At 36.3% G+C, this 23,191-nt stretch overlaps 1 protein-coding gene across 3 annotated transcripts in view; it reads left to right on the forward strand.

Annotated features, from left to right (window-relative positions):
* CADM2 (cell adhesion molecule 2) overlaps nucleotides 1–23,191 on the forward strand; it is a 599,764-nt gene that overhangs the window by 406,502 nt on the left and 170,071 nt on the right. For all 3 annotated transcript variants that reach the window (XM_088522065.1, XM_088522063.1, XM_088522064.1), the window contains one exon: nucleotides 18,203–18,352. In XM_088522065.1, the coding sequence (XP_088378191.1) occupies nucleotides 18,203–18,352 (150 nt within the window). The remainder of the gene's footprint in view (nucleotides 1–18,202; nucleotides 18,353–23,191) is intronic.

A 23,191-nucleotide genomic window follows, 5' to 3' on the forward strand; every position in this document is an offset into this window, starting at 1 on the left:
ATTGAACTCATAGTAAGTGGATTTTTTTTTCTATCCTAGAGCAAGGGCAAGCCCATACTTAGATAATTCTCAGAAATTAAAATGTAGTATATTTTAAGATATTTCAATGCACGCTTACTCTGTTCATCCTCTTCTTGCAGCTAAAACTTAGGAAAACTCAGTATTAATGTAATTAACATTCAGTATCACCACTTTCAAGGAGAATCACATAAATGTTGCATGTGATTTTGCAACTCATAATTAGTCACACCTCTAAGCTGACAGCTATACAATAACAGATAGAATTCAGAAATCTTTCCTCTCTGCAATGTCTAATTGCATAACAGCATTTTTGTATAGTTTTTCAAATGCTTCATCCTTCAGTGTGATTAAGGACACCACACACCTGTGGTTGCCCCTTATGTTCCTTTCATGAATAGCACTGCTTTTCACTCCATGAACCACAAAGAGGGCACTACTTATCCTTCCTACACTAATAATTTCTCTTCTTCTTGACACTCGTGGAGAACACCACAGAAAACTTGGAGTTTGATTTTTAGCATGGGCATGTTGATATTACACTAAATCAGGTAATAACCGGGTTTGAGTGTGTCTTTGTAGCTACTGACATCCATGGTAGCTAGGTTAAAGTTTATTCAAGGATTGCTTGTCATTCTGCAAGCAAACCTCCCACGGGGTGCTCAATAGCCACTTTTCTTTCTGTGCTTTAAAGATGCATATGGTTGTACCCTTGCTTTTTGCTCATGAGAAAATAGTTTTCTGTTTTAATCCTGAAAAAAAAAGAACTTTTATATACATATATATACCCTTATATTTAATGTAAAGTGCATGAAATGAGGAAATGTTAGTGTGATCAGTAGCAGACTTTCTGGCTCTCCTGTATATCAGTTGTTTATTTGACAAGAGCAATGTTTTTTTCTCACCAATGCGAGAAAAAAACTCACTCACTTTCTCACCAAGAGTATACAAGCTTTGTATACTTTTCTTCAGAAGAAACTCACTGAAGTCAATATTTTATTAGGTACCAAATTATGTGTAGAATGATTCAGTAATTTATAAAGTAAAAGTCTTCAACTAAAAGATTCTTACAGCAGAGTAGGAAGTCTAGTCAACCATTATTGAAATGGATTCACTGATCTAGAAAATTACTTTAATGCACATATCAATATACTTGCTGGTTTCTTACATTTCACTGGATTTCCAAAAATTATTGCAAAGATTCCCGGTGTTTTGTATATTATAAATTTTATTAAAATGTGGGTTTTTTTGTAATAAAGCAATGCTATAGTTATTGCAGTTGCTTAGATTTGGGTTTTTATTATTAAAAATATTTTTTTAAGCCTGGCTTATCTGTAAAAATATTTGGGAATATGTATAGTAAAGGAACTGCATTCAAAATTAAAAAAAAAAAATCTAATTTGTGAATTTGATTCCATATCCATAAAGAATTCTTTGTGCAAAGGACATCATGAAAGTAAGACTTTAAGAGGATTTAAGATGATAGGAAAGTTGCAATAAAAATATTTCAATGTTGCTGCTCTTGTGAAGAATTGTAATGATTCCCAAGGAAATATGCACTCTTTCTGATGAAAAGTAATTGTTCCATGAAGTTATGCTGTTTGTCCGTTGCAGCCTTTGTTAAAGGCCTACGTTACAGACCTTCTCAGTTAGTGGGAAGACAGAGAGATTTCAGTTTAGCTGATATCAAAGGTCAGGATGACATTTTATTGTCTCTTCCAGAAATTCAGAAGTCATTTTTATTAACTGAGCTCATGGTTCCGCCATTAGCTCCATATAGGTAGAGCCGTCCTCTCCCTTTTTATGCTTTTTGAGGAACCAGTCAGTAGGTGGTTTGTGAGAGAGGATTAAAGAATGGCTGTATCTAAAAATATATGTAGCATGAATGCATAAAGCGAAGAAATTGAGAAAATGTTTTCTGCTCATTTCTTTTGTTATAGCAGCTCATTACTTTTAAGAACAGAAAGGACAAGAATTTCAGACAAACATTATTTTTAGATTCAAAAGGATCCAAAGGATCCAAATGCCACAGTACACAAAGGAAAAGATTCTAGAGTACAAACTTCAGAGCTTTTGAACAAGAGGCTATTCCTTCCATCTACTGTGGAAAGCAAAGTCAAGTGAAATAATAAATAAATTAAATAACATTGTAGATGTGCCTAAAGCCCCTAACATCTTCCTTGAGGAAATCTCTACCGTGTATTACAGGCACTGTACTAAAAACAGTGTGCATTTTATGCAGTCTTCCAAATTTGTCTTGACCAAAAAATAACCTCATATGAATATATTTTCCTGATTCACATCTGCTTCATAATCTGACTCTCTGCAGCAAAAGAGAAAAATTTCCTTCAAAAAGGAAAAGAAAGGAAACGAGTTTAAATGTGAGGCTACATAGGAGGAGTGTGGTATTTGTAAATAACCCTCTTGCCTCTTGGAGAAATGGAGAAAAAATGATCAGTATACAGCACCATGCTTAGCAAAGCCACAGCAGCTTTTTTTCCTGTCCCTGTTGCTACGTGGCACACATCCAGATCTCTGCTGTACTGACATTTGCTCCTGGGAGGAGATGAAGAAAAAAGGGTCCATAAGGTTTCCATTGGCCTAGACAACTGAAACATCTGCTGGATTCATGAGCAGCTTGCTGGCCTAAGTCTGCAGGGAGGGTTGCTGCAGATCAGTACTGCTGTATTAATAGATATTTCATGGGCCAGAGAGAAGGGAAAAAGAAAATCAGTAGAATAATGTAAGTGATTTTATTTCAAAGTGCACCAGTGTCTTGTGTAGTTTTATATAAAATGGTATCTAAATTAAACAAAATTAGGGCCACATCTACAACTTATCAACACACAAAGCCCATTGGGGAACAAGTGTATGAAAGAATAGCAGGATGTAATCCTAATCTTCTAATATCTTCTAATAGAAGCAAGCCATCTGCATTCCCAGATGAAATTTGATGGAAATCAGTAATTTGAGAAAATATTCTATTTATTCAGAAACTTAAACAGTCCCCAAGCCTCTGCCATCTTTCTGAAATAAAAATACTGTGTGGAGGCTTGTTGGAAAGGAACCAACCATTCAGTACCAGGATAGGGAACAGAGGAAAAGAACAAATGTTTAAGCAATGGCAGCAGGCGTGTATATACATTCTCATCTGGCGTGAATTGCCTTTAATCATGTTAATTCAGGGATGCTAGCACCTGAAAGTGTGGTCTGTGCCTGGTAGTTTTGTGGGATTTAGTTTAGTGACACGCTCAGAGGATGCCTTGAACTCTGTACAACAAGATTTCTAGTGTTATTTTATTGGACAAACCGAAAGAGGAAAAGCTAAGAATGAAGTGGTTTTGGACCCATTCTTTCACATTAGAACATCTGCACTGTAAAGAGCTGAGCGTCAAAGAAGATAACCATTGACGTGATGAGTGAGATCTCCCAATGGGAATGTATCCCCATGTAGATGAGGAATGTTCCCAACTGGTTGAGGTGCTTGTAGTGATCAACAAAAAGTCTTTAGAGGACTGCCTGTTTAGATTAAAATCATCTACAGGTGCTATTTTTTTTTCCTTTAAGACTGTCCTGACATTTATCTTCTCATTTTGACAATAAATGTTACAATAAATGTATTGGTGATGAAATGAAGCTTACTTGAAAGTGTTTTTATCCCTATTATGTTACACTGGCAAAAATTTATGTGTTTCTTCTTAGTATCAACCTCCATTTACCACTAAAATGTTTATACTGGGAATATTTACAACTGCAGAGTTTTTCCCTCTGGTACTCTTATTAGGTAGTGATAATGTTGCATCTAGCATCTCTGATGAAAATCTGATTTCCTAGCTTTGCTTTCCTTTCATCTGCATTTGAGGATTATGTATAATCTGAAGCAAACTGAAAGGAATGTTGAAAAGGCTGAAGTCTGGGTAGCAAGGGTTTATTTTATGTGTACCAGTGAAATGACAGATGATTCTTGTTCAGATTTGTTCCTGAAGTAGGGAGAGTAAGATCATCAGGGATCAGTGTTTAAACACGCTGTTTTAGTCTTAATCCAGATAAACAGCCTGAAGTGTAAAGTGGATAACAGAAGGAACAACAACAACAAAAAAAAACTTTTCATTTATACTCTTGCTCAGTTGTTTTATTCAGTGGAAAAGTCCAGCTGTTGTATAAACCTGGAAAGTTTAAAGCTCTAAGTGAGCCTTGTTGGTGTATACGTATATAAAGTTAAACAGTGACATTGCAGTCTGGGGTCAATGCAATCTCTGTCAGATTCCTGAATCCTTTTGGAGACTACATACGTGTTTAAGCTACAGCACAATTTGGAACTTACTTGTATAGCTGCATCTTCTGCAGTCTTTTAACATCTCTCTTGGATAAAATTTCAAAGGAGGGTGGTGAAAATGGCAGATTTTTAAACCTTGCTAATGCTCTGCTCAAGTGCGAAGAGTGATTGAAGAGCAAAGGCAGATAAACAGATAAAAATAACGGCCTTGCTAGATGGGTCATCGCATATTGGACTTGAAACTCCTATTAATAGGATGGAGGGAGAAAGGGGATTCTGGAAAAATTCTAGGTGCAAGAATACTTTTATTGTAATGACTCAATACTTGAAAAAAAACAGACAGAACTGTATTTTCCAGGGTATTTGAAATGTGTCAGAGAAGGGTGCATAGAAAGGATGAAGAGAATCATGGCAAAATGAGGAAAAAAAAAGGAATCAGATCTATTGTTTTTTTTTTCTTCCCTCTGGTTGAATAATTCTCTTTCAATAGAATATACCATTTAGACAATAGAAAACGTAAATATTTGATTTTTCCTAATTAAAATTCTTTGCTTTTAACATTTTGGGAAAAATTTAATATTGCTGATGTTTTTAATCTACCCCCACTCTTTCTTTCACCAAAACGATTTGCTAAATCATGTCTAAATTCTCCGTAGTTTCAGTCATCTTTAACCAGTACTTTTACCAATATATGTACTATTTGCAAAATTATCTTCTCTCGAGATAGAATGTAGATACTCTTATATAACCCCAGAGTATTAGAAACCAAGATTTCATCAGGCCGTGACTGTGGGAAAGACTCTGCTGAGACTACAGGAGTATCTCTGAGGTCACCATTAATTTTGCAAGCCGATTAGCTGAATATCTCGCTTAAGTGAAGGGTTATGCAGCCTGGAGTTGGGTATTAGCTCTCAATGATACTGGGTACTATGAAGCTATAAGGAAGCTTGAATAAAATCAGTTTAGCAGCAGAATCCCTTCACGATGACTGTGGACAAACATCCGGTGAATAGTTTGATCAAGCAGTGAACAGCTGTTGATGCTATACACAACTTGTCAATTCACAGGCAAGCTGGAACATTTAGGATTAAAGAGAAAATTCTGAAAGTCCATGTAAATGATTCATCTCCTGTTTGCGGTACATTAGCTCGTATTCATCCCATGCTCCATGTTGAAGCTGTGTGGGATATAAATCTTTTCAGTTCTCAATAGTTCCTCACTATTGCATCCCGAAAAAGCAATTTCTACAAAACGATATTGCACCTTAGCTATCTCTCCTTCCTATAAAAAAGCAAGGCAGAAGAAAAGCTGTATTATCCTAGAGGAGTTGAATCTTCCCACTAATCCTGAAGAGTTGAGGCTCCTGACTGACATTTTTCAGAACAGCGACTCTAGGCTCATGTCTGAGGCTAGTGAGGGATTTGTCCTCTTGTAACTGTTGTTTTGCCTAACTGCCTTTCAACTGTTTTTGTTGCAAGGTGAGATAGAAATCTGTTGGTCTTGATTATCAACCTTTCAATGGACATTTCAGCACCATAAAGTCTTGGCTTTATTAGGTGTTCACTATAAGCCTTTGATAATTGGCTTTCTGGGCGTTCTGGAAGTTGCATGTCTGTGCCATCCTTCTAGTAATTCCTTTGTCTAAAAAGATTAAACTTCCCAATTGATAAGAGTTGCAGAGATGTGGTTGCCCGTTTCATACTCTTTTCCCCACTCCTTTCTTATAAAACTGCTTCTGAAGGAAGGGTTACCAGGGTGCCACCATAAACTTTGAGCATTGCTTCAAAGCACCTTTTCCTGTTTGTACTTGGTTAAGATTTGAAATATTTGTTCCTGTAATATGGAAAATGTTTCTACAGGCCCACACTGATCTCATTTTAAGTTATCCTTGGTTTCACGCTTACTTCTTAAAGAAAACTTGCTTTAATGCTGTGCACTTGAAAACCTAGAGAGGGTTCCCTTTACCTTCAGATAACCCATGCCAGTCTTCGGATGCTTATCTCCGTTTCCTGGATATTTTGACAGCAGAGAAGGGGAAGGAGAATCTCACACAAAAAATACTCATTCTGTGAGCATTTTCCCAAAGCAGAGTCCTGGCTGCAGCAGCCCGGAGTGCCTCAGCACAGCTGTGCTCATTTTGCATTTGTTTGTTCGCACTTGCTCAAGAGCAGTGGACTTTTAGAGGGTAAACTGCTGGGTCAGGCCAAGGCAGCGCCAAGCAGCTATGGCTTGCTGAGCTACCAGACGGAGAAGGCATGGAAAATGAGTGAAGACTATGTGCTTTAGATTGCATTTTGTTGCAGTCGGTTTTAGAACTGTTCTAAGTAGCTGTTAATATGTGGTTTGTTAATATATTGTATTCTTGCAGTGTTTGTAAATATATTTTAAACTGTCATGTTTCGTCTTTGCAAAACATCTGCATTATAGTTGCTAGCTGTGATGCAAAAAGAGCTCTCAATGTAAAGCTGGAAAGCATGTGTAATTTCATGCTTTATTTTTTAACTGATGATACTGGAATAAGTCTTCCTAGGTTCAGATGGCTTCCCTGTTCTGCTAGATATCAGAGTGATTTTAGTGTCAGAAACTTTTCGTTTATAGCCTTTTGAGTAAACTCTTCATATTCATTTCCCCTAAAATGTTCCTCAAAATAAGTCACTTGGAGACTTTTTATCCTGAACCTGAGTAAGGAGAAGTTCAAGCTTTCCTGTCCACTGTCTAATACGTCTAGTGTATCAGTGTATAAGGGTCTGGTAAAGTGACAAGAGGTTCTCGTGCCAAAAATGAAGGTTGTTCATAATGACGCTACCGTCTCATTGGTGATCAAGTCATCAATTTAGTGTGAAATAAAATACTGATTCCTTACGATAAGGTAATACCCAAGTCATATGAAGAGGTTTGCTACATCATAGTTCTTTAAAACATGTAAATGAACAGTTGGGGATGACACAAATTTATGGACAATGTGACTATGTGGGGGACATTGCTGGCCAGATAAAATGCAGCGAATCACTCCAAAATGGGATTGATTGTCTCTCCCCATAAAGCTTGCCTTCTAGCAGTATTGTGACAGAGACATGTTTAAATAGGAATCTTTCATAAAGAAGGCCTTTATAGCCTCATGTAATTTAAAATATGCACATATAACTAAAGTTGGACATTTTATTTTAAATTGCCAATCATTCATTTTCTTTGTCTCTTTTTATTCTGTGAGTCATTTACGCAATTCAAGAAAAGAGTTTCCATAGTAGTGTATTTTTATACTTTTCACTGAGTATTCATTATAAGTAAGTAATTAATGAAAAGCCAGAAAAAACGTGTTTTGACAGTGTGTTGCCTCCAGCTTGTGTGTTGCAGTATGGTAGTTTTGACACAGGCCCCAAGTCACAAAACTAAGACAGCGCTCTTGAGAAGTCACCACATCAGCCACTGCTGTTGTTAAGCTAAAATAAGAAAGCGTGATTTAGGAAAGGCAAGTTTTGCAGACTGACTGGCCTCTCTGTTTTTGTTATGCTTTTTTTTTTTTGGAAAGCCTGAGTTTGTTTTGCTTTTGTTTTTTGGAAAGCCTGAGTTAGGTAAGGCAGGAGTTGAGCTAATACCATTTGAGTTTGGTATCTATTTTTATTGGAAATATTTTTAATACATTAAATTTCTAATCTGTATTTTTATATTAATCACTGTACAAATAACATAATTATCTTACTCTGTGTTGGTATTCTCTCCATTTCCTGAAAAATCCTATATCTTCTGCAATTTCTGGAGATCTCAGAGCGCTTCTGTTTTCTTGCTACATCATATATTTGTACTTGTTCCACTCTCTTCAAGCAGTGGCATGTACTCCTGAAAAGATGATGCTGAAGTCGTTAGGTAAGCTAGCTTCTTGTGCAAGCAAAGAAAATCCCCCCTAAAGTGGTTGTTGGCCCACTCTTAAAAGTATGATAGGCCATACGTTTACATTTCTTCCCTTTTTAAAATGATGTATCCTGAACTTCATTTCTTTTGCTATTCTGAGAAGAAGAATGTAACAGGTTAGTACTCATTGCAGAAGAACGTTCTTGGTAGTAGAAGCACCAAAGCATATATTTGATGTAAATCAGTAACACCTGTTACAGATTTAAACCAATAGAAGTTCTAGCCAGGCTTGTATTAGAGATCTCCATTACTTTTTCATTGCATTAATTGCAGAAATTAGTATGTTGAAATGCTTATATTTTGGGGAGAAGTGCATTGTGTGTTCTAAGTATGTAGTTAAGTGAAGGATTTGGCAGGGTTTGTGTGTATTTTTCCTCTGACAACAGCTTTGTATACTTATGACTAGCTGTATTCTATGTAATTTTTTATGCATTTTATCTTTGGAACGTTGATATGAAGTACATAAATGCCATTACTCTCATCTTGCCTGTGAAATGAGTAAACACTGAGGCCCAGACCCTCAAAGAAATGAAAATGCCTAATTCCCTAAAGCGCTTAACAGTTTGTGGAGGCACCAGGAATTGAGCACAGCCCTTTGAAGTGAAAAAGGACACTAAGCTCTAAACCATTTTTGCTCTTATGAGAAGCTGAAAGTTCAGCAATTGCTTATCATAGCGGTGGGATGATTTAAATTCTTTTTAATTGTTTCCGAGTTTGTACTTGCATTAGGTATTTGGAATGGTGGATGAGCATCCCTTTTTCCTTTTTCAAAATAAATAAGAAAATAAAAATCACTAGATACTCATCTTCATGGCAATTTTTAGCTCATAAAGAAAATACTACAGCCATAGTCTGAAAAGAGTAAAAAAAAAAAAAAAAAAGTTGTTTATGCTAGATTCCCAGGAAGTGGCACTGTGTGTGTATGCTTTTTATTCTGTTGTTCACTTTTATTTTTTCCTGAATATCCTAATGTACTTAAAATTCTTTGAGAAAAAATGTATTTTTCTCAAATTTTTGTCTTCTGTCTCTTTCCACTGAAAACTCTAGTCTGAATCAATTAGATGATGAGTATTTTTGTTTGTTTGTTGTAGAAAACATATGCCTCAAAGGTATCAAGTCAAGTATGTAATAAAATTTCCTCTATTTCTATAATTGCTATGTAACTTAAATTCTGTAGTCAAAATGATCTGCAATAACTGTATGTTCTTGTCCTTTGAAACCTTTTAGCTGTGTCTTAAAGAACTTAAGTGGGAAAGCAAAGTTTAGGGGGTAATAACAGTCTTGTTTCTTCTCACTCTCCTAAAACTCTCTTTTTATAGTAAGTTTCTGCAATGTTCTTATTAACTCTAATTTTCTCTGCAAGTGGCTTTGTTATTGAAGCATGTAATGGTTAGGAGAGCACACACTTGTTTGTTTTGTTTGCTTGTTTCTTTTGTATACAGTATTTCAGCAAGTAGTATGTGAGCAAACAACATGTCATTCTGTCTGGGGATTAACCTGCTATCCAGATGTTGGTCTAAATTATTGTCATTTAAGACAGCACATTAGGAAAGGCCATTTGACCCAGTCAAAGACTTTAATTTCCATGTATCAAATTACATTCAGGCAAAATTTTCTTTAAGTGTGCTAAATGGCTAGTTTGGCACACATACTGTTTTGTCTAGTTCTCTTCTGAAATAAAGAAAAACAGCTCATCAAGTATCCTGAGTTAAGCTATATTCTTTGATCTGCAATTAATATTTACCACACTGTTAAGACTATGTTTAAAAATGAAATAGAATAGGGCCAACAACTACTTTTATAGTTTCATTTTTCAAAATTTCCAAGACACTTACCTTCTAATACAGTCTGTATATAGAAAATGGAAGATTAATTCCTAATGATAAAATACACAATAGTGGCAGTACGTGTTTATACCTGTTTTAAGAAATCTGCTAAAATTCATTTTACAATATAATTTCCTCTAGATTAGATAAAGACAAACTAATAGCACTTTATATCATTTGAGATACATTTGCATTATTTCATATAAATTAAGAGAGAAAGATGGGAAACTGACTCAACATAATGAGATGTTTCATCATGCTGGTTCTTTGCTTCTAATGTTTGAGTTTCTTTGTCAAGACAGGAGGTCAAAATTAATGTATTCTCCTTGCAAATTCTCCTTACATTTTTTGAACCGTTAAGTTGCTTCCCTCCCACACAAATTTACTCTGTATTTTTCTCTGTTGGGGTCTGGTCCTATTGAAATCAATACAAAAATTCTGACTGATTGGAATAGTAATTTCCTCAAGACTCATTTATTTATATTCACTCAGTTTTATGTTTCTTGCAGTTTTATTTCTCACAGTTTTAAGTGCTTGGCATTTGACTGTCATCATACTCTGAACAAGTCAACTTAAAAGCCCGTGGCTTTGTGATTCTATGCAAGACTGGAAAGGATAAATGATTTTCTTATGTAATCTCTGCTATAGGCTTCTTATGTAAGAACAAATTAAACTAGAGGCTCTATTTACCTGCCTCAAATATGGTTATAAAATTCATTTATCTCATAGGACTGTTGGGCAGCCAGGCTCATGGCAGAAGGTAAAAGCCAATGTGCCAAAAAATTGCTAACTCACCGTTTTCCAGTCCATTCTGGAAACATAACGATAATATAACAAACAATAACATTAGTAGGCCAAACTTGCTGTATTGGTACAATGAAACTTCCTAACTTTGCATATGACTTTTCTTCTAGAGAAAATGTATCTCTGCAGAAGCAAAAGTGAAGAAATAATTCTTTTTCTTTCTTTTTTGTTTGTTTGTTTGTTTTTTTTAGTGTTTGCTGCTACAAAGTCACATTTATAATCAGCCTGTTAAATTTATCAGGCAGGCTAATTTTATTGCAAAAAGTACAAAATTAAAAATAAAAATTTAAACATGATAATTCACAAAGCAGATGTTTCTAAACTGGACCAAATAATGATAATTATTCTGCCACCCATGATCGTGTCACATACTGTGATAAAATCAGTTTTAAAATCTATAAAAAGAATTTGAGCTATGATTTGTGGGTGGAGAAAAAATGCCTTTCTTGACAGAAAACAGCTTGTCGCTGATGAGAAATGAACTGTCATTTCTACTGGAAAACTGCATTGGTCCTCCTCAAAGCGTCACAAAACATCTGTGTGATAAAATACAGTTAATTATAGTTCATCTAGGCAAAATAACTGAAATAATACTAGGAGAGAGCATGATGATCGTGATATTCAAATGTCGCCTTCTCCCCTGCAATAACTTAATTGCTTTTTAAAAATTACCTTTCTAAAACATTGATGTTTGACAGCAAACCTTCTGATTTCTCCCTTAATAGAAGGTAACTGGTTTTCAGTGCATCAGAACCAGCGTTTTTTTCGCTAGTATACTCCGAATAGTGAAATAATATTGTAACAGAATATGCCTTAATGGATGTATGTGTCTGACTGACCTGGTCTGCCCATGGAGAGCAGAAGGGTTGTTGTCTAGCCGCTTCTCGTAAAGCAAGCAAGCTTTAGAAGACATCACTGTAGAACAGGGGAAATACAAAGTCACATTCATTATCTTGATCCGATCTGTCAGTCAGCTCAGCTAATTGAGATCTACTGTGTACTTTACTCTGAATTTATCTAAAAAGTTGTGTCCAGCAGGATGCTTATAGTCTAGGAAGGTCTGAATTTTCTACCTGCTTATAAAAATAAAATGTCCCTTTAGTATTAACTAATTAGCATGTTGAGGGAGGGAAGGTGTTTCTCTTTATTTGAACCAGAGCAAAGATTATGCAAAAGGCCTCAGTTTCATTCCCCTCCTCCAGCACCAGTTTATATGTTATTCTCCAGCTTACACTGCCACCTACTATCTCATCAGCCAACAGGGTTATTTCCCGTATTCCAAGCTGCTCGTCAGCATCATGTGCTCCTGGGCCTTCTCTAAAGCCCTGAGAGTGCATGTGGATGCTAGCTTCCAAGGGAGCCCTGCCCTTGGCAAGCCTGGCGTCCCCTCCTCACCCTGCAGTCCTGTACAATAGTTTTCCTTCTGATGCATCTTCTAAAGTGGATCTCCATGTCTGCCAAGCACGGAATTTGGTACTATACACGTATGAAGTTCCCATGTGTGTGTTTTTTTTTTTTTTCCTTCCCATATTTGCAAAAAGAAAGCGGGAATTGTAACGCCCTTGTATAATGTAGTGGTAAGATCTGCTCTGGAGTGCCGCAGGGTGTTCTCACAGTGGTACATGTGCAAGGAGGAGAAGGGCTGCTAAGCTCTTTTGGGAAGGGAGAGGCGTGTGGTGGCAGGCAAATAAAAGAGCTTGGTTTGCTCAGCTGCCACGGTGCCAGCTGAAAGGGGGATGCCACTGGGAAGGGCTTGATGCACTCATGAGCAGCCTGGGAAGCTTGAAGGTTTTCTAGTGGTTGTTGCAGCTTCACTTATAATTAGTTATTACAGAGTCACATGCTATGTTTTTCATTCCTTTCTTTCTCATGCATATTGACCATAGGAGGTTTGCTGGAGTGGAGAACAGTGTATTTCAGTGTTGCTCACTATTGATGGGAATGTGGTTTTGTTACTGCCATCATTGCTTTTGTTTTTCATCAAGATAAATTAAGCATGATAAAAAAAAAATCTTGTAAGACAGTTGTATTTGTGACATTGCTGAGTCCTGTTTAGAAATTAAGGAGATTTGGATAGAGCTGGGATCAATCCTAGAATTTTGAATTCTTCATTATATTCTTGGAAATTCTCCTAAGTATGTCCCAAATTTACCCATCAAATTAGAAAGAAGATTCCACAAACAGGAATATTTATCTTTTTGGAATTAGTTTTCTTGCCAGAAGGCCTTATCCCTAAAGAAGAGCTAAATTTTGATGAGGGAATAGAAATGGTATGAAATCACTTGTCAATTAATGAGTATAGAAGTGTTGTTTAACAGTTGGTATGCCCAAATCACAAGTTGTATTTCATTTGAACAATATATCAAAGAAAATAGTATAATTTTTCATCAACAAACTCTTAATAGACTCATTCTAAAGTTAATTTTATCGTTATTTCAAACCCCATATCCCTGTGTGTATTTCTCTCCCATATAATCATCAGCATGTGATGGAACCAGATGAGAAACAGGGAAAACATGTATAAAAATAAAAACTATGTTTTCTACCCTGGTTAAATCCAAATCTTTTTATAAGTTGAATAGCATCAATATTTCTATTGTACAAATTGGTTAGCAAGGCATTGATCGACTGGATTGCCTGAGGCCATGTGACAAATCAATGATAGATTTAGGAATCGATTTTGAAAACTGAGATTTGGGTTAGTTCTGTGGGGGTATGTCTCACTTCCATCACCAGCATGAAGAGAATTACAAACATTATCCGACAACTGAATATTCCACATGAACAGAGAATTGTATCATGCTCTGTTTGAGTTTCTTTACCATTTTTGAATATCTTTTTGTAACCTTAAATTATAGATATATCTGAAGAAGGTAACAATAATCAAATAATTTTGAAATAAACAATAAAGGTTTGCTTTTCTTTAAGGCCCATAATTTAAAACAGGATAGCATCTCGATTAATGACAAAACTCATTCCAAACCAAACCGACAAACATTAAGTAGATTGGAAGCTGATTGGAAGTGGTGGTGAAACTCTAGTGATAAATAGGAAATCAACAGGACTGAACAGTTGTATTTCTGTGCGTTTTCTGCTTTGGAAAGAACAGGTATTTCTGTACTATCCATGTGTTTTGGGGGGCTGTTTTTTAGAAACACTCTAGAAAACCAAATTGTTGCCAGTAAAGATTGCACGTGCCACAAAACCTGTGATACATGAAATATGGACAAGCGCAGTCACTGAGCTCCCAGAGATGAATGTTTTGGCGCAGTGGAACAGGGGAAGGGACAGACTGGGATTGCTCCGAAAGGAGGCCATAGAAGGCGAGCGAGGGCCTGGAGTTGGAGCAGTGGCTGTGAAAAAACGCCCACACTATGGGAGACCTGCTATCTTGGTAGCGTAGTAGCATTTAGAGGACTCATTTAGATATATAAACAAGAACATGAAGTGCTGGTAGAGAAGTGATATCACCTTTGTATTTCGTGCTTGTGTGGCTGTTACAGTGGGGCGTCCAGGTCTGGGATTCACACTTAGGTAAAAAGATGACAAATTGAAGAGGGCACAGAGAAGAGCCACAGACTAATTAAAGGATTAGAAAAACATGCTTTCTGCAGAAAGACTTAGGAGCTCAATTTATTTAGCTTATCAAAGAGAAGGTTAATGGGTGATATGATCACAGTCTCTAAGTACCTACAAAAGAAATAAAAATTTGATAATAGAGGGCTCTTCAGAGCAGGAAAAAAGGACTTAACAGGAACTAATAGATGCTAGGTGCTGCAGTGAGACAAATTCAGGCTGGAAATAAAACACGATTTTCTTTTTTAGACGATGATGACAGTTGTTCACTGACTTGAGTTACAAAGGTGACAGTAAGCTTTCCATTAATAGACTTTTTAAGTCAAGGTGGAAAGCCTTTTTAAAGGACATGGTCTTGTTCCATCTCTGCTTCCGGACTTAAGGAAGTAAATAAGACAAGAAAGTTTAAGAACTTAAGAGGAGTTCATACCAGAGAACCACAGTGGTAGCCTCTAGGTGTTGTAATGATGATGAAAAATGTGTTTCTTTTGAAGCATCAGTCCTATGCAATCTGCATATGCTGGCTGCAGTCCAGCAATGGCTTAGGGCTTCCCCATTCCTGAGGCTTACCACCAACCACTAGCGTACTCAGTGCTGGGAAGGTGAAAGCCTTTTGTAGTGGTAGTAAGTTACGCCAACACTGAAAGCATTTGGTTTTACAACCTTTTCCTCCAGCTCCACACTTGCTACTTCAGTAACCCAAGAAAGACACTGACATAAGTAAAATTAAATCTCATGCATGTTTCTCTGTCTTCCCTCGTCCACATGGTTCCTTCCACTTTGGGCTAATTTCTAGTTTATATGGATTTGCTTTCTCCATACCTCATTTTCCAGACCAAGTTTCCCGTGAAGCTGTGTGCTTCTGCTCCAGATCCACACAGCTTCTGTGGTGGTAAGGGATAGGATGAATGCTTTGATTTCACTTTTATAAGTTTCACTTTTTTAAGTGTTAGATCACTATGTGTAGATACTAGATTGATATATAACTGTTAAAATATCAGCACTCACTAATGTAGTCGGAGAAAAGACAGTTCCTAACTTCAAATCACGATACGTACAATTTCCATTTGAATGGTTGATCTGGAAAGTTCACCTACCATCGGCTGTGCTGGTTGAACAAGTCTGTGACAGGTTCGTTAGTAGCAAGTGGTAGATTGTATGCACGCCAAGACTGTCCATATTAATGACTCTACAATATCAAACACAGAAGAAAGGGTAATTCTAGGGAGATTTCTCAATTCGTGTTAATAGGGTTCTGACTCATCTTTGCACAGCAGTCCCTTATTAAACCATCTTTCGTACCTACTCTTTAATGTAAGTGGGAGATTTCACTGTACTCTTCTCTGGAATTAGGTTCTCGTTAATGATATGAAAGTAGCTTTTTGTATGCAAAATACATTTTAGCCCATATAGCCTCTTACCCAGAGCTCATTCTTCAGAAGGTTATTTCTTTGGTAAGATGCCTGTAATTTAGTGGAAGTAATAACAGGCTGTGTGCATTTTTTCTGGATTTTTAAAATTCTAATTTAAGCGATAAGCAATTTATGCAATATCTTGAGGTTCCTTGACACACTGGAATTGAAAGAGGAGAAATGGAAGGAAATGACAAATCTTTTCTGCTTTCTTTTCCATCCTTGTTTATGATTTTTCACTCATCAAGTATTTCTCAACATGTGGTTTTCAAGAAGCTGTGTTTGATTAATGAAGTGTCAGATACAGAGGATGTCATGAAAACTTTGGCATTTATTGTTTGCATCTTTTAAATTAGCCATAGTATTTCCAATATTCTTTATTTATTATTTAGAGTAGATTCTTTTACAGTAAATGTCAATATATAGCAAATTTTGATCATTTGACATCTACTAAAAGCTAATATTTATATAGAAATGGTGCAGCTCTCTCTATGTTCCAATACTAGCTGTGCAGTTGTAGCATTTCTATGAAAATCCTTTCATTTTTTAAATCCATGTGAAGAATTTGTTTGCTTTTTATAAAGTTTTCCTGTAATTTCGTTGTCGGCCTTGCTAAGGAAAGGTTACCTCTATAAGTTAATGTTTATTTCAGAATGTTAAAATTTAAGCAGTCAAATTATTTTTTAAATATATATGGAGTCCTTGTGAAGTGTTCTTAACTACCAAAGCAGTAGTGGTTTCTGTATTGTATATACCACTCATATACCTTGTTAAGGCCATCAAAATCATTCTGTGTAGAATAATGGACAGCTACCAAAGCCTGGCTAGAATTCCATGTTTGACAACATCAGTAAGTAAAATAGTAGGTTAGTTATTAGTTCCTTACTTGTTAGTTCCATGTTTTGGGCATCTGAAAACATATATGGTAAATAATAGATTTAAATTTTATTGTGTCTTCCAAAAAAAAAAAAAAAAAGAAAGAAAGAAAAAAAAGAAAGTAGAACCTGTTCCTGCTTTCAAGATTTTAATTTTGCTGGGAACAGCTCTGGTAAGAGCCACTAAAGCAGGATTACTCTGGCAGGATTTCACTTCTTTATATGGGATTTCCTACTGGTATAAATAGTGGATATTTTATATTCCTATGCTCTTCTTTTTCGTGTACGTATGTGACACATTTATGAACAGTTTCACTCCTGTAGAACTGTAGAGAGCTTTTTGGCTTTTGATACATCCCACTTGCGTGTCAGTCTTGGCTGTGTGTGCTAGCGGCTCTACCTAATGTTGAGTGTCTTAAGGGATTAATGGGAGCTGAGGTATTAATGGGGCCTGTACAAAAGGAGTTGGAAAAAGAAGGATTATTTAATTTAAAAGTAGTGACTTGGCTGTCTTTTACATTGTATGTGTGAATACATTAAACATACCTCCCAGGTAATGCTGTTTCTTGCTTGTCATTGGGAACTTTTCCTTACCCACATGAAAAGCATAACCCCAGCATTTACTACCCGCCCTTGTTGTGTTGTTCGTGCCAGGATGTGTTGTACCATTTGACAGACCGTGCAATACCTTCTCCATGCACAAAACAACACATTAGTCCCACTACGTCAGTTGAAACTCTCAGTTCTAGAATTGTGTGATCTAGTTCCTTTGTGGTGCAGAGGCTTTGGGAAATCTTCTCCGTGATTTTTCAGCATGCGCTTAGTGCGAGCCACGATGCTCTGGGATCTGCTACATCATCAGTTCCATTTTCACAGGAGATCTGGCTCCAGCCCCTCGGCAGCTCATGTGCCCAGCATTAAATTCACACTACATTTGCTCTCCAACGACATTCCAGAGCTGCCAGGAAACATGGCGTCCTGAGACTTCTTTAAAAAGCATAAAAAGAAGCAGCGAGTCTAGACTACCCTTTTTGCTAATTCAAAAAAAAAAAAAAATCCTGTGTGGATTGTAATGCTCTTTTTTTTTTTTTTTTTTTTTTTAGTGATACTTTAAATAGCCATTTAATTATATTATCTCTCCAGAGACATCTTTGTATGTGTGTAGCATTTGAGCCTTGTGTAGAGGCATATTCTGGATGCTTGGGTTTGTATGTATGCCTGAGGAAATACAGATGTAGAATATTACCTTAAAGGTAATTAATATGACTTAACAATAATTACCCTAACTCTTAAGTTAAGCTGGTAGTTTCTCTGATATGATCTCTATTGCTAGTATATTTTGTTTTCCATTTATTGTGCTTATTCTTTGGACAAATCACATTGAATTTAGACTGTCATCTGCGGGCAGTTGCTACAACAAATTCAGTACTACAGCTGAGATGCTAACTCTCTTTTTTCTTCTCTCGCTTTTCCCCTCTCCTTGCCTCCCCTCCGTTCCCTCTTTAGGCAGCCAAGGACAGTTTCCACTTACACAGAACGTCACGGTAGTGGAAGGAGGAACAGCAAATTTGACCTGCAGGGTCGATCAAAATGATAACACCTCCCTCCAGTGGTCAAATCCAGCTCAACAGACGTTGTACTTTGATGACAAGAAAGGTAAATTGTTTCCTGAACTCATGGTTCTGCATCATTGTTCTGAAAAAAATAATTGTTTCCATTTCCACTTAATATTTTACCATGGCAGTGTTTGCCAGAAAAAAATGATCACAGCTATAATTATTAAATAATCTTTAGTTGTCAGGTCACTCACTGAAGTGTTTTCTTGTGCGTAAAAGTATATATTTAGGGCAAAACAATAATATTTGAATTTTTTATTGCAAACTGTTTTGGAAAATATTGCAAAATATCTTGGGAGAGTATTTTTGGATGATGAGAGGTTGGTAAGGGAAAGAACAGTCCATAAACTTGCTTTAAATATTGTGTGTCTATGTAGGTACATGTTTATATTTTGCTTCAAGTGTACAGAAGTTTTGTTTCGTTGGTAGTGTAGTACGTAGTTGCTATGATAAAAGTACTTATTGCAACAGTCAAATCAAAATTACTTCTTTCTATATAAATACAAGAAAATGCCAGTACTTTTTAAAAAGGGCATAGTCAGTGCAGCAGGATGTATTTGTAAGACTTATGTTTTCATCTGAAGTGAAAAAGCAAATGATTATATTTTATATAATGTTAACTTAAAGATTACTTTAGAGTCCATAAAGAAATGAAAAAGAAAGTTATGAGGAATAAAATATCCACCTTGCATCAGAAATGCCAAGGCTTTGGTGTTGCTTTCCATGGTACAGTTGGACAGTATTTTATACTTAATTGATCCTTATTCTGAAAAGTACTACATACTGTGGGATGTAATTTAACAAATGCAGTTGCTTCTCTGCTTAAAATTAAGTGCTGTCCAAATGCTTTGCTGAATGATTGCAAAGATTTGCAACACCTTGCAGGATTGAATTTCATGAAGTAAATGTTTTGTGGATCTATGCACTTGAATGGAAGTAAAGTGTAAAACCTGATATTTTATAATGGCAGAAGCTGCAATCAAAATAAGCTTTTTTTTTTTTTTCTTGGTATTAATGTAATAGTTGAATTAAATCTCCTTTTGCTATTGAAGTGGTTCCTTATTCTTTTATCTAATTTCCTGTAGTGTGTAATCATTTGACTTGTAATTTCTCTGAAATCATAAGTACCTTTTGAATGTAGCGCTGAATGTAAGAGGTTTATAAGGTGCAAACTTTTGTGTCAAATGTCTAATCCTGTAGCCTTTACTAATACAGACTCCCACTCCTTTATTTTATCTCTAGTATTTAATCCTGTAAGGTGGGTAAATAATATATGCAAAAGCAGAGAAAACTTATCTCTTAGAGGGCGTACATGTAAAATAACTTCTGTACCTTCTATAAAATATGTGACATTTTAAAGGGTGTCAAGAAGCACACAGGAGGACTGTGAAAATATTAATTTTAACTATGTAACCATTTTGCTGTGAGTTTAATTTGGTGTATACCTTAGATAAATCTCTACTTTTAGAAGAATAATTAACATTTGTACTACTTTTTAATATAATGAATTGAAGCAACAGAATTTGATGGCATGCAGCATAGTAAGTACTTAAAAGCAATCTATATTCTCCACAGGAAATATGAGCAGTTGAAGTGTGTAAACTTAGGGGACCACACTCTTTGTTGAACTTTCAGCTCTGTCCTAGAGACTGTAAGGAATACTTGAGGATTAGTTTATAAAGGGATTACTGTGCATCTGTTATACAAGAAAATGTCTAACATAACCAAGAAAAAAGTTGGGTCTTTCAAGCAGAGATACTTAATCTTTTTACACTGACAAAGCTTTGCATTTTGCCTGTGACATTTCCAGTCTTGAGCATACCTAGGGGAGTGAACAGCATAAATCCTACATGGAAAGCTTTCTGCCATCTCTCTCAAAATGGAATTACATTTCTTTTTCTATGTGTGTATATTTTATGTTCTTAAACTGATACATAGAAGGAATTTCCTTTACAAAGTGGTGCTTTTGATACTTGGTTTATTGAGCCACCACAAGAGTATCTACTAGTTCTGATCTCTTGGCGATACTCCTAAGTGTTAATGATAGCATGTGAACTCAAGAAAGTATCAAAAGAGGGTCCTTGCTGCAGCAGCAGTCGAGGAAGATGACAGCTGTCCGCATGTGGCAGAACAAGTACCAAAAATAGAGCAAATTGTCCATGCAGTGAAAAACCTCTCCACAAGATTGTCCTTGTTGAGACTCCTTCATGTTTACTTCTCTCATAAGCAAGTTGGTTCTCCTGTCTTGCAAAGGCGTTTTCTGGCAGAAGTAACATTTGGAGCATGCGAGCAGAAACAGTCATTTGGTTAGATGGGAAGAAATGTCTGCGTCTGAGTCCTGTGCCTTTTGACAAGGGGTTTCCTATTAGTCTCCATTTTATTCGAAATGAATGACATATACTGTAAAAAGCACATTCATGTCATTTTACTTCTGAAATGTGATTCAGTCATTGACATTGAACTTAGGAATCCTATTCTTCTTTTTTATAATTTAGATATTCTGCCTAAGTATGGAAGTGGCACTCGGCACTGAGCCAAATACAGTGCAGCTTTTGCTGTTAATGTTACCTTATTCTGCTGGTCCTTACATGCTATAATTCTTGTGTATTGTTAACTACAGATTTTGCTCAGTTTAAGAAGGTTTTATGGTTGGTAAGGACACCTCCTTCTCTTCCCTCTCCTCTACCTCATGAATACAATCCAATTTAATGTTTATGAAGATAAACATGTGTAACAAGGACTATATTTAACTTGAGATATTTTTGGCGCCTGGCCTGTATAATCTTGAAATGATACAGACAGAGAAAGAGGAGTAGATGCTTGTTTTGGGAAGGCCAGTGCTATGATTTTAGTGAACGTGAAACCGCAGTTCTGTGTTGATTTTCAAGTCCTCATCATTTGAAGTAGAAATTTTATTATGTATTGTAATTTTAGGGCTAATATTTGATTCATTATCATGATGCAAATGGCAGGAAGAAAATCCAAAGAGGTTTTCCTTTTCTTCTGCCCTAGCTGCACTGCCAGGACATGTCTTCTTTGGAAAAGTGACATATATTGCTAGGACGACTATTACTAAACACTTTATTGCTATCCTAGTTTGCTTGCTGTTATTAGTTGGTAAGTTGTATTGGAAATTGCCGCAAATGTAACCCATTTTCCTTGGATAGGCAGGTCACTGGAGTATAAGAAAATGAGCGTCTAATAGCACAGACGACTGTGCAGGCTCCTTCAGGGTCACAAATCCTGTCTTCATGAGGATTTTGACATGTTCTTCCTAGTACAAAATTGAGTGTGGAAATCCTGAAAGAGCATACACATGAGCATCATGTGACATGAGCATGTCTTTTTTCCTACTTTAAGAAAGTATATTATGGTTTAATAGCTAAGGAATGTAAAAATATTAGCTTCTTTCAAAGTCTTATTTTGACACTCTAAAATGTTTTAAAGTTGGAATGAACTTTATCGTTATTATTATTTTAACACAGCTAGCTAAAACATGTGAAAACAAATACACTTGATCTTGTGGATGTGGTCTTGCTGATGAGCCATGGTCTTCCCTATAGTATTTCTTTGTTGTCCTTCCTTCTACTACGTCTTTTCTTCCTCTAACCTGTAGCTTCAAGGACACTGTGTATCCATTTACTTTTTAACTGTTAAGCTATTCCATTTGAAGCATAAAATCTTTATGTGACAGTAAAAATTAGGGAGAGAGTTGATTCTCAAAAATGGATAAATGGTCTTACTCTTTAATTGGCTAAATAAATCTTAACAGAGCCCCCTTACGTAGTTTTTCTCTCCTATCCCTATCCCTTCCCTGGCCTAGACCGAATTTTGAATATTATCTCTTCCTGGAAAATATGAATTCACAAATCACCCTGAGCAGGTTCAAATTCTTTGGAAAACAGATGCAAATTGCATGCTGCACATGAGAGTTTTTCCCTACACAATTTTCAATTAAAATGAATAATTACCATAGAAGCCTCCATATCACTTTATGCACCCAAGTACCTATAATTATATAGCTGCCTTTGGAAGAAACAAAACTTGCAACAATGCAGAACTGACAAATATGATTTTAAATTTATATAGGTTATTTTATTCTGTCTCCACTGGTGGTACTTCTTAGGGATGTGAAATGGGCAATGAACAGCAAAGTATAAATATAAATGCAGATGTGTATCAAAAATGTTGTACCGTGGAAACAGGTACAACAGAGAGAAACAGAGAGATGGTTGATAAGGAGACTTAAAGAACCTCTATTCAGCTTCCTGCAGCAGTCTCTTCTCCTGTTCCCTTTTGGCAGCAGATACAGAGATAGAGCAGGCCATTGAGTTATAAAGCACACGTGTTGCTCCTATGTACTGTACAACTGAATGAAGGCTGTTGATGCTGAAGTAGTTTGATCTCATCAGTGTAAAAATGTATAATCAGACCTTTTTTTTTTTTTTTTTTTAAAAAAGGAGATAGTATCTGATATATCAGTTTCTGAGACAGGCAAATAAACCTAGGGAAAATACCTGCTCTTAACCTTACTATAAGGGTTGGAGAGTCTGTTGGTGATAAAACATGTGCTGTGTTGACATTGATTGTAACAAGTTTGCCACAAACCCACAGAATAAAATTTTGATGAGACACCTGTGTGATGCTAATCACCAAGTCGCAGCGCTTCCGTGCCTCACTGCAAGAGAAGCAAGCATATTGTAACGTCGGGATTATTCAGCCTTCAGCAGCAGCACGTTTCTTCAGCTGACCTTTGCTTATGTTACATGTGATGGTGCTTGGCATTTATCTAACTCTCTATCACCTTGAAAGCCTTCGGTGATAGCGCTGGACTAGGCATGGGTTGTGAGAGGGCTCCGCGCTTGCACAGCTCCCAGGA

This window comes from Tinamus guttatus, unplaced genomic scaffold (genome assembly GCF_059628265.1).
Source record: "Tinamus guttatus ecotype Peru unplaced genomic scaffold, ASM5962826v1 Tinamus_guttatus_pri_ptg000144l, whole genome shotgun sequence".
In the NCBI taxonomy this organism is placed as follows: Eukaryota; Metazoa; Chordata; class Aves; order Tinamiformes; family Tinamidae; genus Tinamus; species Tinamus guttatus.